The sequence below is a fragment of the Macadamia integrifolia genome, chromosome 13 (assembly GCF_013358625.1).
Source record: "Macadamia integrifolia cultivar HAES 741 chromosome 13, SCU_Mint_v3, whole genome shotgun sequence".
In the NCBI taxonomy this organism is placed as follows: domain Eukaryota; kingdom Viridiplantae; phylum Streptophyta; class Magnoliopsida; order Proteales; family Proteaceae; genus Macadamia; species Macadamia integrifolia.
Window position 1 is genome coordinate 7,599,568 of NC_056569.1, and position 15,569 is coordinate 7,615,136.

Here is a 15,569-nt window from a genome sequence, read left to right on the forward strand (position 1 = left end):
CAAAAAAAAAAAAAAATCTTTTGCATTGATTAGTTTACAAGAAAACCTTTGCCCTCGTCTACTGATGCTAAAAACCTTGTACATTGATTATCTATTGTGCTTACTGCTTAATAATATTAGCTTTCCTATTATTGATCATCCCTAACATTGAAATCCTGTTCCAACCTGGGAACACTATAAAATTCTTGTCCAGATATTTCATTTCATTGTATCCAGTTGAATCCTCACGCACTGAATTATATAAAGAAGCCTAATTTTTACATATGAAATTTGAATGCAAAACAGCCTTGCTAATTAAAATCACTCCTGGCCACTTAAATAGATAAAATATACTGTAAGATTGCTTAATCATTTCTTTGAGTAACCACATAATTGAAAGGTTAAAAAAATGCCACAGATATGCAAGGCATGAATCAGTATCCAAAAAAAAAAAAAAAAAAATCTTTTTTAATAAAAATAAAATTGGTGCACAAAATAGTGAATGAAATATAGGATTAAAGAGAAGGGTTTTGATTTTTGGGTCATCCCTTCTCATTAATCTTCTTCTTCTCTCTTTCTTTTTCCGTCCACCGGTTATCCTGCACTTGTTGGGAAACCTTTGAGCGTAACAAGACCCTCAGTGTAAACAAATACTTTAAACTTAGTTGGAAGTCCAAGAATTACATGATTCCTTACTGTCTTGTTCTTAGTGTTGTACAGAAGAAACTTCTCAGTGAAGTAGTGTAACAGAAGTTCATCATGCCACAATTGTACTGGTGCATGGGCCAAACCAATCAAATCGTAAAAGATATGTTGTTTAGTCCAAGAATGTTGTTTAGTCCAAGATTCTTGAACACCATATTCCTTCATCACCCAGTAAGATCTTGTTTCACTGTTAATACCAAAAACAGAAAGACATCCTTCCATCACCATCATATCTTTGTAGGATCCTTTTTCAGGAGGTTGCGGTAACTCACTAAACACCTCATGTACTAGATCAAAAGAAAAGATTGAGGAAACTAAACAACCTGAACCGTCCTTCAGATATACAATCCAATGCATAGCAGCATTGAAAACTAGGGTTCTTGAATTACAAGAGAAAGAGAAGTCCAGGTCTAGGTCTAGATCAGGGACTGGTATATCTCCCAGTTTTCTCCAGTTATCGAGATTCGACGAGTACACCCAGACATCACTCTCATTAGTACTATTCTCATAATAGTATAAAATCTTAACAACCTTGTAGCTATTGCTCATGGGATCAAACCCAAATCCACACCGAATGAAATTGCAATGAGATCTTTCACAGGGACCAGGTGGAAGCTTCTTGAGTTCTCGAGTGGCTGGATTCAACAGATATATTGGGTCTTCGTTATGAATCCAGGAAGACCTTATCAACGAAAAACATAACAACCCATTGCACAAACCCAAGACTTTGATTTCATGCCACCAGTTCTCCAATTTGGTACAAGTTAACAAAGGGATATCAAGTTTATGGCATGAATTGTCCACTATCGTGTAAAAAGCAGTTCCATCAGTTAAGATGAGAGAAGTGTTTTTCTCTCTGAATCGGTTATTGTTGTATAGAGTGATGAAGAAAGAATCACTAATCAAAGATCGCCAATCTTGAGATACGCACCTGAATCGAAGCAGTATCTTCACGGGTAACCTTAAGAGGATCTCCTTCATTATGTCTTCTGGGAGATTCGCCATCTCAACCATTCTTCTTTCTTCTTCCTCAGATGTTGCAGTCAAAAGAGAAGGATTTTTTCTAGTGTTTTTGTTGTTTTGGCGGGAAGACTTTATGGGTTCAAGCCATTCTTGGGAGGGATACGCACCGAATATATTGGCAACACTACCCTTTTTTTTTTAATATATAGAAATTGTCAACTCATATTTGGTTTCCAAGAGAATGTCTTTCAATCCTTGTTGAACTATATAATATAGGCAAGTAGGGCTTATCCGAATAGGTAGACTCGATTTGACTCAGCAGATTCTTTCAAAAGTGGATAGATTTTAGAAAGAAAAAAAAAAAATCATAATATAATAAAAAGAGGGGGTAATTACTTTCATTCCTCTATATTCATTCTCTATTTACTCAAAGTTTTCTACCCTAAACTACTTTTTTATTCTCCCCCAATAAATTAAAGTTTCACCCTTCCTTCACCGTAGGTATTTTAAAATTCCTAAATCACCTCTCTATCTAGGTAATTCAATCTCTCTTAACCCGCTTACCCCATCACTAGTCATCCCTCCCCCCAATCCTCTATGCAACTACAGTCCCACCCTATAGCTTGTAAGCTGATAGAAGAAAAAGGGATAAATTAAAAGAAGATGTTGGTATGAAAATGTGAGAACATTAGAGTTTTGGTTAAAGTTGTACGAAACTGTCAAAGTGTCACCAATGAAGTCGGTATTTCAAAATTGGACAAGAGAAACCTACAGGTTTGGTGTAGGAAACATCAGACCCACAAGCCAATGGGAGGGGAATCTGGAGCACCTTTATTTCACATGAAGGGGCGGCGCGGTCTTTTTATGCTAGCCCCAGTCTAGGGGGTTTCATCATTTCCTATGCTAGACTGATAGGGTTATTTTTCCCTTCAGAATTTTAGGGTAGGAGACAAAAAAACATATGATTGACAATAGTAGAACACATCTTCTAAAATTCTTTTATAAGGAATGTCACATTGAGGGTGAGATGTCAATTTCGAAGGAGGTTAAAAAGATAAAAGGATGAAATGTTTCCATGATTCGATTATGACAAATGGTGATGGCTTATCTCCTATTGGTAAGATATTTTCATGGAAAAGAGAGAAAGAAAAATAAGTCTAATAGGTTGTTAGGTTCATGAAGGGGATCATTCTGTTGCTTTCGCACCAGCACAGGGGCCAATGAAAGCGCATACATGTGCATCCAACAAAAGTGGGATTTTTCAATTCCAGGGGGGAGGCAATCATTTTACCTTCCCGTGTTTGGGCATAGGCACCACATAGATTTGTAGCCTTCCTTTTTAGGTTCTTTGAGCCAACTGCCCTATGTTTTCTGAGTCGACTGCCTTTTCTCAATCAAATTCAGAGGCTGAATATCGAGTTCTTGCAGATTTTCTTACCTCAATCGATTCATATTTTGTGTGACAACACTATAGCCACTTATCCATAACAATATTACTATTAAGGGGAAAATAACGCTCTCCGGTTAAGCCCTCTACGCCTAGACATAGGCTGCTAAAAATACCACCCTACCCTTGTGTGGTCAATGCCTCTGTGTATTATTCCATCGGCCTGCATGCTGACTTAATAGTTACGTGGCTAGGTAGCGTTCTTTTGTCCAACTATTAATTAATAATAAATTTTCTTTACTGCTTTTTTTTTTCCCCCCCTTTTCTGTATAAGACGTAATTGTAATGTAGATACAAGATTTTCAATCCTCAAGGGGCATGAAGGGAATACTCAATTTCAAGTGAGTAAACAAAATTCTATACTCGATTTTATGGATATATGTGGTTATAAAATTCCTTCTATATAGCTCACACTTCAAGTTTTTAAACTAACTGTAAACTTGAGGGGATAGATTTTTTTTACCAAAAAAGAGAGGAGAAATAATTTCTTAAGACTATGTTTGGCTATAAGGGGAATTAAAGGGAAGGGAAAGGAAGTGAAATTCTCAGACTTAAAAAAGAAATATATGTAATCATTAGATTCATTACCCATGTGCCTTTTAATATTAATTTCAAATCATTCCATATTTGGTTATAAAACTTCACTTTATTTTGCATGCAAAACCCTTTATTATAATATGTAAAATAAAAATTACATATAAAATATATAATTACTAAATATGATTAGAAAAATTAAGTAGTTTATACAATCATATGAAATAATGATTATAAACATTTCTTTTTAAAGTATGAAAACTTTACTTACCTTCCCTTCCCTTTAAATTCTTATTGCAATCAAATGGAGCCTAAGGTTCACTTTTTTCGGAAATTTTTTTATTAATTTTCTTTTGGAAATAAAAAATGATGTGTCAATACGTTGTAGGCTCAGAGATACTTTTTCCTACTATTTTATTTTCTTTACATCTTAGTATTGGACATCAAAATCTTGTTGATATCCAAGAGTTTATTAACTCAAGAGACACATTTTAGAGCCATTAAACAAATAAATAACCCGAAAATTGATTTGAAATAGAGATCAAACGAGTATGTGTTTTTGTTCTTGTTCTCTAGTAGGTCACTCGAATCAATTTTTTTCCCACCATGTCAATTTGTAGACATTTAATGAGAGAATCAATTTAATTTTCACATTTTGAATAAACTATCAAATTTCAACAAAGGAAAATAGCAATAGGATTAAGCCCAAAAAATCAATAGAACTTGGGATTAGATTTTTCATTTGAACTAGAGATTGGGATCTCACTAGTAGGCAGTGCATGGTGTGCACAAATTTGGGTTTGGCCATTTCCTTTTAGGCTTGCATACCCATACCCTTTTGTGAGTAATAGAAATAACATTATTTCGATCTTTCTTTACAATATTTACATAGTCGAAAGATTTCATCAAACAAGAAGTATCTCAAAGGAGATTGAACAACTCCCAACGCCGTCCTTTTGATTCATAATACTAGAATCTCACCCTTCCGAATTGGAAGGAATATTAATTGCCACTTGGAAAAATCTTCAAAAGTGAACCGGCATATAAAAAGTAAAAATTTAAATCAGTCTCCACCGGCTCCATAGTCTCCCATAGCCACTACCACTACTACCACCACCACCACCATCACCACCATCATCGCGATCGATCATGTGTTTCATTAGCACCACCATCGGCACCTCCGTCTTCTCCTTCACCGTGACCTCGGTCACTTTCATAAGCTTCTCCTACAATGCGAACAGCACAATCACCGCCTCCGCTACAACGGATTGAAGGCCACTCAACTATTTCTCAAATCTAGATTTTAGGGCTAAAGAAAGGAAAATTCACTATCTTTTATGAACTCTATCTTTAAACTAAAAGGAAATATTAACATAAAATGCAATATATAAATTAAAAATGCTGGAATTAAGAAGAAAGATTTTAAAAATCAAAATTATAAAATTTAAGCCTAAAATATGAGGGGAAGGACAAGGAAAGTGCTAATATGGGGTGGGGATACATGGGTTTAATGAATTCGAGATAGAAAGGAGAGATATTCTTGTTTTAGGAATAAGTATTGTAGCAGTTGAATTTTGACTTTATTTGGTTGCAAGGAGAATGCAATTTTTTTTATGTAAAGTGGAATTTTTTTCCTAAAAAAAATAAATTTAAATGTTGATTGCAAGGGAAATATATTTTACATGTGAAAAAAATTTCACTTTTTATTTCCCCACCAAAATAGGAAGAAAAAAAAAAAAACTACTCTCCACGATTTCTCTGCTCACTCTTAGCGACTCTCACCCCACTCATGACTCTTTCTCTCTCTCTCTCTCTCTCTCTCTCTCTCACACACACACACACACACATGCGACTCAATTGGGTTTGTTTTGATCAAAAGACTGGGTTTGAGCCAAATGGAGCATTACTGACCTGTTGAGTTTGTTTTGACCAAAAGACTTTTGAAATGGGCCTTTCAATCGTTATCACTCATGATCTGTTACTATTTTCTTTGTGATCATATTTTATATTATTTTAAATATTTATTTATGATGCATTCATTTGATATACAGAATGAAATGGTTCTTTCACAAAAAAAAAAAGAATGAAATGGTTTATTTTGGTTAGTGATAGAACATAGTATCTGATGGCATTTGGTTTGATTTGGTACAGACGTTGAATGACTTGATTCACATAACCAATATAAATTTTGAGGAGCTGGGTGGGTTTTGGATTGAAAAGTACTCTTCCCCCCCCCCATCTCTTTTGAAGAGTTTAGTTGGATTATTAGTTTTTTAAAATTTTACATATATTTTACATTAATTTTACATCTAACCAAACAATTATGGTAAATTAATTTCACTTCACTTTTGTTGCAACCAAATGACTCAAAACGGAAAAAAAAATCACTTCACTTCCCTTCCCTTCCCATTTCCCTTGCAACCAATCGCAGCCATAGTAAAAGAAAACTTCAACATTCTTAAGATGAATTTTGACATTCAAAAAAGAATCTTCTCTTCGATCAAGACATGCCAAGCACATGAAAACTTCTAATCTAATCTGATATCGATCCGAAATCTTACGTTCTCTTTTCAATTTTTATTATTTCAATTGTATATTCATATTAATTTTTAATTCAATTTGCATTGCAACACCTCTTGTTGTAACGGTATCCAATACATATCCTTCTATACCAATCTAATCTGATACTAATCTGATATGATACTAACCATTACATTACCGATCCAATATGATACTAATTCGATATATTGATTCGGCAATATGGGATATCAATAAGATATGAAGCATTGGGTGTGTCGGTTTTGATTGACATTGATATTGATCCAATAATTGACACTAACATTGCATCATTATTGATACATGCACCTCAGTTGATAGATTTTCCTTACCATCATTCACTGCCTCCCTCATGGATTTTTATGCACACAGGTGAGAGTATTAATTTTAATATCAAAACTGTCGATGTTGACACGCGGATTAGTACCAAATCAAAACTGTCCATGACTCAGTATCGCCTCCTGGTCGACCCACCTATTCACCGCCACCCCTTTTCCATCCTTGACTATCCTCTCCATCAAGCCCCGACCTACCACCTCTTCCACTCCCTCTTCTTCTTCCCTGACCACCTTCTTGTCTTTCGCCACCCACATAAACCCACATCCACTTCTCACCAATCCTTCACCAACCTCCTGGATTTGCTTCCTTGACATTGCTGTCCGACTCCTAATACTATCGGTCTATACCAAATTTAATTTGATAGTGATCATATAAGATACTAACCATTATAATATTGATCCAATATGACACTAATTCGATATATTAATTCAGCGATATTGAACACCAATATGATATGAAGCATTGGGTGTATCAGTTTTGATTGACATTGATATATATATATATATATATATTCAGAATGAATGTTGAAAGAAAAGGGAACATTTATGTGTTCAATGGCACACTCAATTGAACGAAGTGTGGGAAAAGTCAAAATATCCAATCTCAATTACAGATGGAAGATATATGGAAATGCAATCCCGTAAACATTCGTTCCAAACAATAGACTACTAGCCCTTTTTGACAAAAAAAATACTACATAAATAGATTAGTTTCTAAAACTTACATTGTACATGGCTCCCAAACAAGGTAGATGTCAAAACCAGTGCAAAGATAAGGCCGAACTGCTTCAGATGGTGAATTGTTAGCACATATTTTCAGGACCATGTCACTATCATCCTGAAATAGTATAACACGATAGTAAGCTTTTGAAGTCTTAATGATAAATTTACTGATTAAGCTAAAAACTGAACTTTAAAGTTACTGATTAAGCTAGAAAACTGAACTTTATGTTAGAAGTAACAGAAACTATAGGTAAATGATATCACGAAACCATCCAGACTAGATAAACAAGCATGCCAATGAGGAGAGATGAAAGCTCACTTCTGCAGTATCCGTCTTTTGTCTTTTTGCTGGTAGTCTCATGGAAGAAGACTGCATGTCGTCCTCTTGAATAGGTCGACTTTCTGAGTGTGATCCAGGGAATAGGCGCCTATCCCTCTCAGCAGCATATTCAATAGCAACAAGAGCTGCATGTCGTAATGGATGCAAGTAACGAGGACTTCCAGCACATGGTCGATGCTCTGTCCATCTCCTAGGATATAGACAAGAAACACCAGTATATGATAGTCGATGACCATTATCATCGCCTATGCAATCTGAGAATGAAGGTTCACTGATCGCTGCTCCATTTGAATCAGGTTCATGGGCAGTAAAATCTCCCACACATTTACCTGGGGGATTGTCCCATCCACATGTTTGGTCACATGCATTTGCAATTACCTGTCTTACTGAAGGATCAACTATTATTGCTGCATTAACTACCTGCTGATAGAAACGCAAATACATTAAAATGAAAGGATAGGTTCATTATATCCCCGTGCTAGACGTACAACAGGAATCTAGGCCACTGGATGAAGAGAGAATAGTACCATTTGTGTTTAATTATATCATGTATGGAAGAGAAAAATAGAAATATTACATCATACAAACAAGTAAGAAAGCATCGACAGCATGTAATTGAATGAATTTCAGATGGGGAAGGGGGGGTATCAGAATCCTCAAGGCAGGCCTGTTTTAAACCCATGAACCATTTTAGCAATTGAAATAAAATTTTGATGAAAAGGCACAATTGTCAATTGTGTCCAATTCATAAAAGCATTACAAGTAATCCCCATATACTGGTAGGAGAGGGAAGAGAGAAAGAGCATTAGTTAGTAAAACGCAGGGAATCAAAAAGTTTATTTCCAAACTTATCGTAGTTCAAACCCAATGTTTAGAAACTATAAACAATCTTTTTCTTTTATATAAACAACAATTTATACAAACATGTAAGGACAAAGTTTTCCTTCAACAATGGCTGAACGATGGAACGGTCCAGATGTGACCCCCCTTCCCCCCCCCCTATTGTTTGGAGTCGTGATGGGCCATGGTGAATGACAATCCATCCACCGTGTCCTTAGGAAAAGTTGGTCCAAATATAACCTTCGAAATCTTTTGATGTAGGAATTGAACCACCTTTCTTTGAATTCTATTGAAACTAACATTGTACCATTATCGATTTGGTGCCATGGTGATAATTTGACGATATGGCATCATTCGGATTAAGTCATGACACCAATTAGATGATATGACGATTTGATATTATGTTGGTAATTTTCGATAGTGGCAATTTAGGGATCGCACCATGGTGGCTATTTAGTTGGGTAAAATAGTAAGAAAATATATTTTTCTTATAAAAAGTAGAACCAAAGTCCACCAATACCCACCAATTTGATCTGATTTGGATTGATATCAATCTCTGTTGATGCCGATGCCAATATTGATACCGATATCAATACTGTCCCCTAAATCCTTGATTGGAGGTAGGGGTGTCAACGGTCCGGGTCGGTGCGGTTTCGGTCCGGTTCCACCGGTTTCGGTGTGAGTTTGGAAGTGACCGAAACCGACCCAATAAGGATTTATCGGTTTCGGTCCGGTGTCGGTTTCGGTGTGGTTTGGGTTCGGGTTGGTACCGGTTTGGATTTATTAGGTTCATTTCGGTTTGGATCGGTTTTTTAAACCGGTATGGAGCCATTAGGAAACAACCAAATGATGAATTGTTGAACTTCGATTTCTTAAATCGATTTGTAACCGGGTTGGTTTTGATTTTTTGTCTAGTTTGAATTCGATTTTCCATACAAATGTATACAAACCTATTCAAATTTTAATTTTTTTAATGAATTTTGGAGTGTTTCGGTTTCTTACCGGTTTGGTTTCGGTTTCGGTCCGGGTTTTGAGCCGGTTTCGGTTTGGTTTCGGGTTCATCCGGTTTTCGGTGCGGTTCGATTTGGTTTTGGGGTTACAATACTTGAAACCGAACCGAACCAATAAGGCTTCGGTTCGGTCCGAATTGTTATCGGTTCGGTCCGGCCGGTTTTACCGGTTCGGTTTAAGAATTGACACCCCTAATTGGAGGTGAAAAAAATCCTCCCTTATTCTTGATCTTACAATCCCTATGTTATTTTACCTGCAGAGCATGGCCGTGCTAATCTGGACGGTGGAGATTGGGAGTGAGAAGGTATAAGCTTCATTTGGTTTATCAATTCATGAACCGGCCACGGTTCTCATCTGGACCGATTCTCTCTGAACCAACCACGACTTAGGGGTTGGTTTACAGATTGAGGATTCAATCTTCCACAGATTTGAATCCAGTGTTCGGAAGACCTCGCGCGACTTCTCCTCTCCGCCCCCAAGTCCAAACTCCGCTGCTCTTGGCTGCAGAAGGGCTCTCTATTCTTATCCGGAAAACCCCTCAGCCCTAAATCTTCTCTGCCTCATTCGGTTTCTCCTCAAACCTCAATGGCAAAAACTAGCATTAATAACAGTAATGGCAATAAGAAGAAGAAGAAGACGAGCTCGACCAAGAAGTTGCTATCAGCTCCAAACGCCAAGGCCATGATAGCGAAACCAGCGAAGCTAAACCCTTTTGAGACTATCTGGATCCTCAGGAAATTTGATATACTCGGCAAGAAACGGAAAGGTGAGGAGAAACGAGTCGGAAAGGCAAGTTTCTCTCTATCGTTCGTTCTGTATTTAACCCTTGCGACGTAGTTCTATGTGTGCAACCCTAACTCAAAAAAGTTTCTATTTATCTTAGGAATTGATTAATAAATTCTTTACGCATTTATTTTATTTAAGATTGTATTAAAATGTTATAGATAATCACATTTTCCTCAAATATATTGGTAAAAGTGACGGTTTTAGATTGAATTCCCGGCGTTCCTTGGCGTATTTTCTCAGTTTGGTGTGTTTATGGTAGAAAGGTGCTTGTTTTTATGGCTCATTGGAGACAGTTCAAGCTGCCTCTGGTAGAAGTTGCTGCTTTTGAAGAACTTTCTGGTTTCGGCTTGGTTGTAAAATGAACATGAAGAAGATAAAAGAGAATCACAGAGCATGATAAAATGGTCATCTCACTGCTTTGAAAATTGAAAACTGGATTGATCTCCTTATGTTTATCGGTATGTTCTTTTGTCAAATTCTACTATCAATGGAACTCCCATTTCCAGTCATCTTTATCTGCTGATGCCATTTTGTTTGAAAACAGAGAAAAAGCACTTTATTGAAGGAATATGAACAAAGCAACAAATCTTCGGTATTTGTGGATAAGCGCGTTGGAGAGCAAAATGATGCCCTAGGGGAATTTGATAAGGCTATCTTACGTTTCCAGAGGGAGCGGCAGGTAAGTTGAGTGTTATTGAAGGGTTCAAGGGTTTTCTGGATTTCAAGATCAAAATGAGAAATCGAGTCTGCCTTGATTTTCTGTTTTGGTTTTATCTGGTTTCCAGTTAAATTTGAAAAGCAAGAAAAACAAATTTAATCTATCTGATGGGGAGGAGGATGAATATGCAATGGAAGCCGGTGGTTTGTTTTCAGCAAGGGATGATTTTGATGATGAAATGTTGTCAGGTGATGATGGGGAAGCAGCTGAGATAGAGAGTACGTATCCAATTCTTGTACAGTGGTTTTTATTTGTTTCAATAAGTAGCTCTGATTATCAAAAATCATATTAGTAACCAGATTTGAATGGTATGATTACTGAGTTTTCTTTTTTGTAGTTCTTGAGTTTGGATATGTGAAATAGAATGTGATATTAGTGCTGGAGTTACAGTTTTGCTAAATTTGCAAACATGATGTGATGAATCTAAATGGCGTAAATGCTATTCTTTTAGCCTTCCAGAAACTTCTTTTCTGTATTTGTATTTATCATTAAAAGGAGAGCTGATGTTGAGAAAAATAAAAATAGAATGGGCAACAAGCTCATTGGCAAGTTGAATAAAAGAAATACACAAATAGGAAAAAAATAAAGGGCAAACACTTCTAGGAAGGATGTTTCAACGCCATGGAACGACATAGTCATTAATGATTTGGAGTCTTGAACATTATTATCCAATTTTTTTCTTCTAATGCCTCAATTTATTTTATTTTATTTTATTTTTTGAGGGGGGGGGGGTGGGGGGGAGGAGTTGGGGAGGAGGGAAGTGAGCTGTGTTCTGCAATTTGTTCTGATGATCTTTCAAGAAATTTAATGCCTTTTGGTCTTGAAGGTTGCCAGAAAGTGCCTCATAAAAATGTTAAAAAAAGGATTCTTATCTATCTTGAACCAGAATAGAAATGAACTCAACAATTATGTGGACATGGGAAAACAAAATTTTACTGGAAGGGTAGCTTGAAGCTTCAAATTCGTCAAATATCATTGCCATAAATCAGAATGAAGGGGAAATTATTCCCAACTTGGTCGGAGTCAGATGGGTAAAAGAGGATTGCAGATCTGGACTTTACTGCTTCATGAAGGTTGACAATCAGAGAGAGAGAGAGAGAGAGAGAGAGAGAGAGAGAGGGATTATATCTCATTTTACATTTCAATTATTTTGTGCTTGATCTCTTTTGGCATGGAAATATCTTAGAGTAATTAATTTATTGTGGTTATGCAGTTTGTGGGTAGGTGTTAGGGTGGTGTGATTTCTTTGTTGTACTGGTTAATCACATTATTTTGTGAAATATATTTTCAAGCACATAGAGCTGATAATTAATGAAGCTGTGCCCCTATAGTGGTTGCTATACACCCACCCTTTTCTTAAAATTTTATTTTATTTTGTTTGGCCCTTTTTTTTTTTTTAAACTTCAAAAATTTGGATAAAAAACAGAAGGATGGAATGAAATGAACTGCATAATAAAGCTTGTAGATGTAAACAAGAATTATCCCAAAAGATCAACTACAATGTATTGTAAAACACTAAAACTATAATCTGTGTATTGGCATTGGAATGGTTTGGATTTTATTCGTTCTCCCTATTAAACTTATCTTTATTTTTTCTACGTTTTACTGACATTCATGATGTATTTTTATACATATGTAGGGAAATCATCTATTATGAAACAAGTCAATGCTCTAAACCCACATAATCCATTGGAAACTAGTTCAATGGATGGAGAGGAAAAGGTAAGATCCATGTTAAACTTCTGTAGAAATTTCTATGTATTATACTGAGAGAACCTCATGCATCTTTGTTGTTGTAGTCCTGTTGCACCAAATCTTATGAGCTATCCCCTTTGTAACGAAACCTGATCTCAACAACCAGAACATGGGAAGAGAATAAGAGAAGAGAAGAAGGAAGAAGAAGAGAACCAAGCGAGACACTTCTCCTCATGGTTGCAAGGACAAAGACCCCTAACGGTAGCAGTCTTTACCACTCCCCCTCAAGCTAGAGTGTGTGTGTGTGTATATATATATATATATATATATATCCCAAAAAGGCTTTAGCTTGGAACAACAAGAATAGATACCAACAGCAGAACCAATCTTGAACGTATATAGCAGTCGTAGAAACCAATGAGTGCAGAGAGAACTTCATTCTGGTAGCAATACCAATTACCAACGCAGCACACCAATCACCAACAACAGTAGAGAAAAATCTTCTTGAATAAATCCAAACAAGAAGCAAAATAAGCAGCAAACATTTCCATCCGCAATAAAACACCATTGTAGCAACTACAATATCATAAGCCCTTCTCAAGGAAGGCAATTAGTAAGCAGTAATATTCACAAAGAAGACAGATATAAGCGCAGTATAAGTCGCTGCAAACCACTGGTAAAAAAGTATGATAGGTTGCTACGAATCACTGATAATGGTGCAACATGTAATTACGAACCACTGATAGAAGTGCATTACAAGTTTTTGCGAACCACTAATAACAACATAAGGTAGCTAGGAACCACAACTAAAACTACAAGGGAAGTGAACTACAGCTACAAATACTCATAGCCTAACAATTACAACTAAATAGGGACTCCCCCTCACAGTTACAATGGCAAAGGCAAACACCCCTCACAGTAGCAGTCTTTCTAATGGATATGGTCCAATTTCTTAATGGTTATAAGCATGTAGATATAATGCAACAAGCTAAAGATTAAGCTTTAGAACCCGCATAGTCCATTTAACTTCATTTATTATATTCTGGCATAGATTTGAGACTAAGGTTTTCACTTCTAGTGGATCTGGGAGCAAGTCCATTCAGACATTCAAGACCACTCTCTCTCCTAATATGTGTCTTATCCCAAAAGCATTGGAGAATGTAATAGTTTATTGTCAGCTGTTTTTACATTGATACATTGTGTTGGATGAAGTTTCAAATTCTTGGTGAGGGTGTTAGTGACCTGATTGCTTTCTCAAAATGTTTGCTTTAATGTGATGACCACGACTTTTATGTAGGTTATATGATTTTATCCACCAATTTGAAACATTCCATTCCAACGCTGATTCTTTATTTACTGTATTTAATTTCCCCCATTCTTTCTCTTGTACCTTTGTATATCTTGGTCTGCAATTTCTAACGCTGATTTTAGTCTTTTATAAGTTTACATGTGTTACATTGGATGTAAACTATCAATGTTGATCTTTGACCTTCAATCATTGATGAGCACATTTATGTGTGAAATCTAGGGTAGTAAAACATGCATTTTACATATTTAGAATGGAGCTACCTTGGGTTTTACTCTCTTTTTGCAGGTTTTATATTTTCAAGGCCTTAAGGACTATCGGGCGCTATATCTTCAATTTTACACGTAAAGAGGTCCTATTTCTTTTCATGGTTGCGAAGAGGATGAAATTCTGAGCAAGATGGACGTGTTCAATTAAAAGTACACATTCGTTTGGTCACCCGTACAAATGATTATTCTTTTCGGGCCAGAAAAAGAATAATGGATCAGAACTGAACCGAGATGCAGAACCAGCCCGTTTGCAATTGTCCCAAAGGTACAAGGAATACTCCAAATACCAACAAGGATCGATGGACCACATCCTTAATTGATTGAAGATTCGTTTTTGGTAACAACAACTACCTAGTGTAGTTGGTGAGCTATGGTGTACAAAATTCCCTTGCTCACCAAGAGGTCTCAAGTTCGAATCTCATGGTTGTTTTTTTTAGAGAATTTTGTTGAAGATTTCCTGCTTTTCACTCACTTAAAGCACTAAGGGCATGGAGGGGATTTCCACATCAAATTAGAAGCAAGAAAAATCGTGGAAGCAAGAAGAGAAGAAAGGAAAGAAAAAAAAGGGAGAAATAGAGATTGTCCAAATCTTCTCTCTCCTCCACATCATCACCAAAATATTGTCCAAATCACACAAAGAAAGAAGAAAATCATCCCTTGGAGGGAGAAAAAGAAGAGAAATAAATTAGAAAAAAAAAAGGAAAGAAAATAAGCAAAAACATTATAGGAAATTTATTTCTCTCTTCTCTCTCCTCCATCTTAGCACTTTTGGTCTCAAAAGATCTCACAATCAATTGTGGGTTTCTCTCTTTTAGGAAAGAGAAAATTGTTACCCTACCTCCCCATTCCCTATAAATACAACTCATGTAAGAGGAGGGAAGACAATTCATTCTTCTTCTAGTTTTTTTTAGTTGCTCTCTCTCTCTCTTCTCACTCTTTAGTTTTAGTTCTTCTCTATTTTTGCTTTAATCACTTTTGTAATAGTTTTTTTTTATGTCAATTAATGCAAGCACTCTTTTATTTTTATTCAGCCCTTTTATGTTTATGATTTATGCAATTGAGTTGTAATTTTTTAAGTTATAGTTCTAGGCTTAGATCTAGGTGACAAGATCACGAGCCGTGGAGCAATTTTTTTTCAAGTTCAAGCATTGATTCAAGTAAGTAGGCTCCTTTAGTAGTCTTCTCTCCCCCCTCTCATTCCCTCTTCTGACTACCCTTTCTTTCTTAATTTAGGATTTTTATTTTCAGTCGTTACATTATTGCTATCCCTTTTCCCCAAGGTTCATGGCTAGTGTATGTGTTGGCTTTGCCCCTCCTAGCCATAGAACCATCAATTTATTGTTTTTTATTTTAATTGTC

General features: G+C 36.2%; 2 protein-coding genes and 1 long non-coding RNA gene across 4 annotated transcripts; 1 reads left to right on the forward strand and 2 right to left on the reverse strand.

The window, feature by feature from the left end:
- Positions 1–470: 470 nt before the first annotated feature.
- Positions 471–1,958, reverse strand: LOC122058907 (F-box/kelch-repeat protein At3g23880-like). Its single transcript, XM_042621618.1, has one exon. The coding sequence runs from the start codon at positions 1,696–1,698 to the stop codon at positions 574–576; it is 1,125 nt and encodes a 374-aa protein (XP_042477552.1). The 5' UTR covers positions 1,699–1,958; the 3' UTR covers positions 471–573.
- A 2,728-nt stretch (positions 1,959–4,686) lies between these two features.
- On the reverse strand, positions 4,687–8,119 carry LOC122058966 (tRNA-specific adenosine deaminase TAD3-like). The gene is made up of 4 exons (XM_042621685.1): positions 7,565–8,119; positions 7,268–7,360; positions 6,718–6,864; positions 4,687–4,854 (listed from the first exon to the last, which is right to left on the reverse strand). Exons 1-4 carry the CDS (start codon positions 8,027–8,029, stop codon positions 4,687–4,689), a joined length of 873 nt encoding a protein of 290 aa, XP_042477619.1. The 5' UTR covers positions 8,030–8,119.
- Positions 8,120–9,856: 1,737 nt separating this feature from the next.
- On the forward strand, positions 9,857–14,256 carry LOC122059892. Of its 2 annotated transcripts, XR_006134137.1 has the most exons (6): positions 9,857–10,202; positions 10,516–10,680; positions 10,767–10,901; positions 11,008–11,158; positions 12,580–12,662; positions 12,740–14,256. It is a non-coding gene; the product is annotated as an uncharacterized LOC122059892 (long non-coding RNA). The 2 variants fall into 2 exon arrangements; XR_006134136.1 differs by having other exon boundaries at positions 9,857–10,680.
- Positions 14,257–15,569: the final 1,313 nt, after the last annotated feature.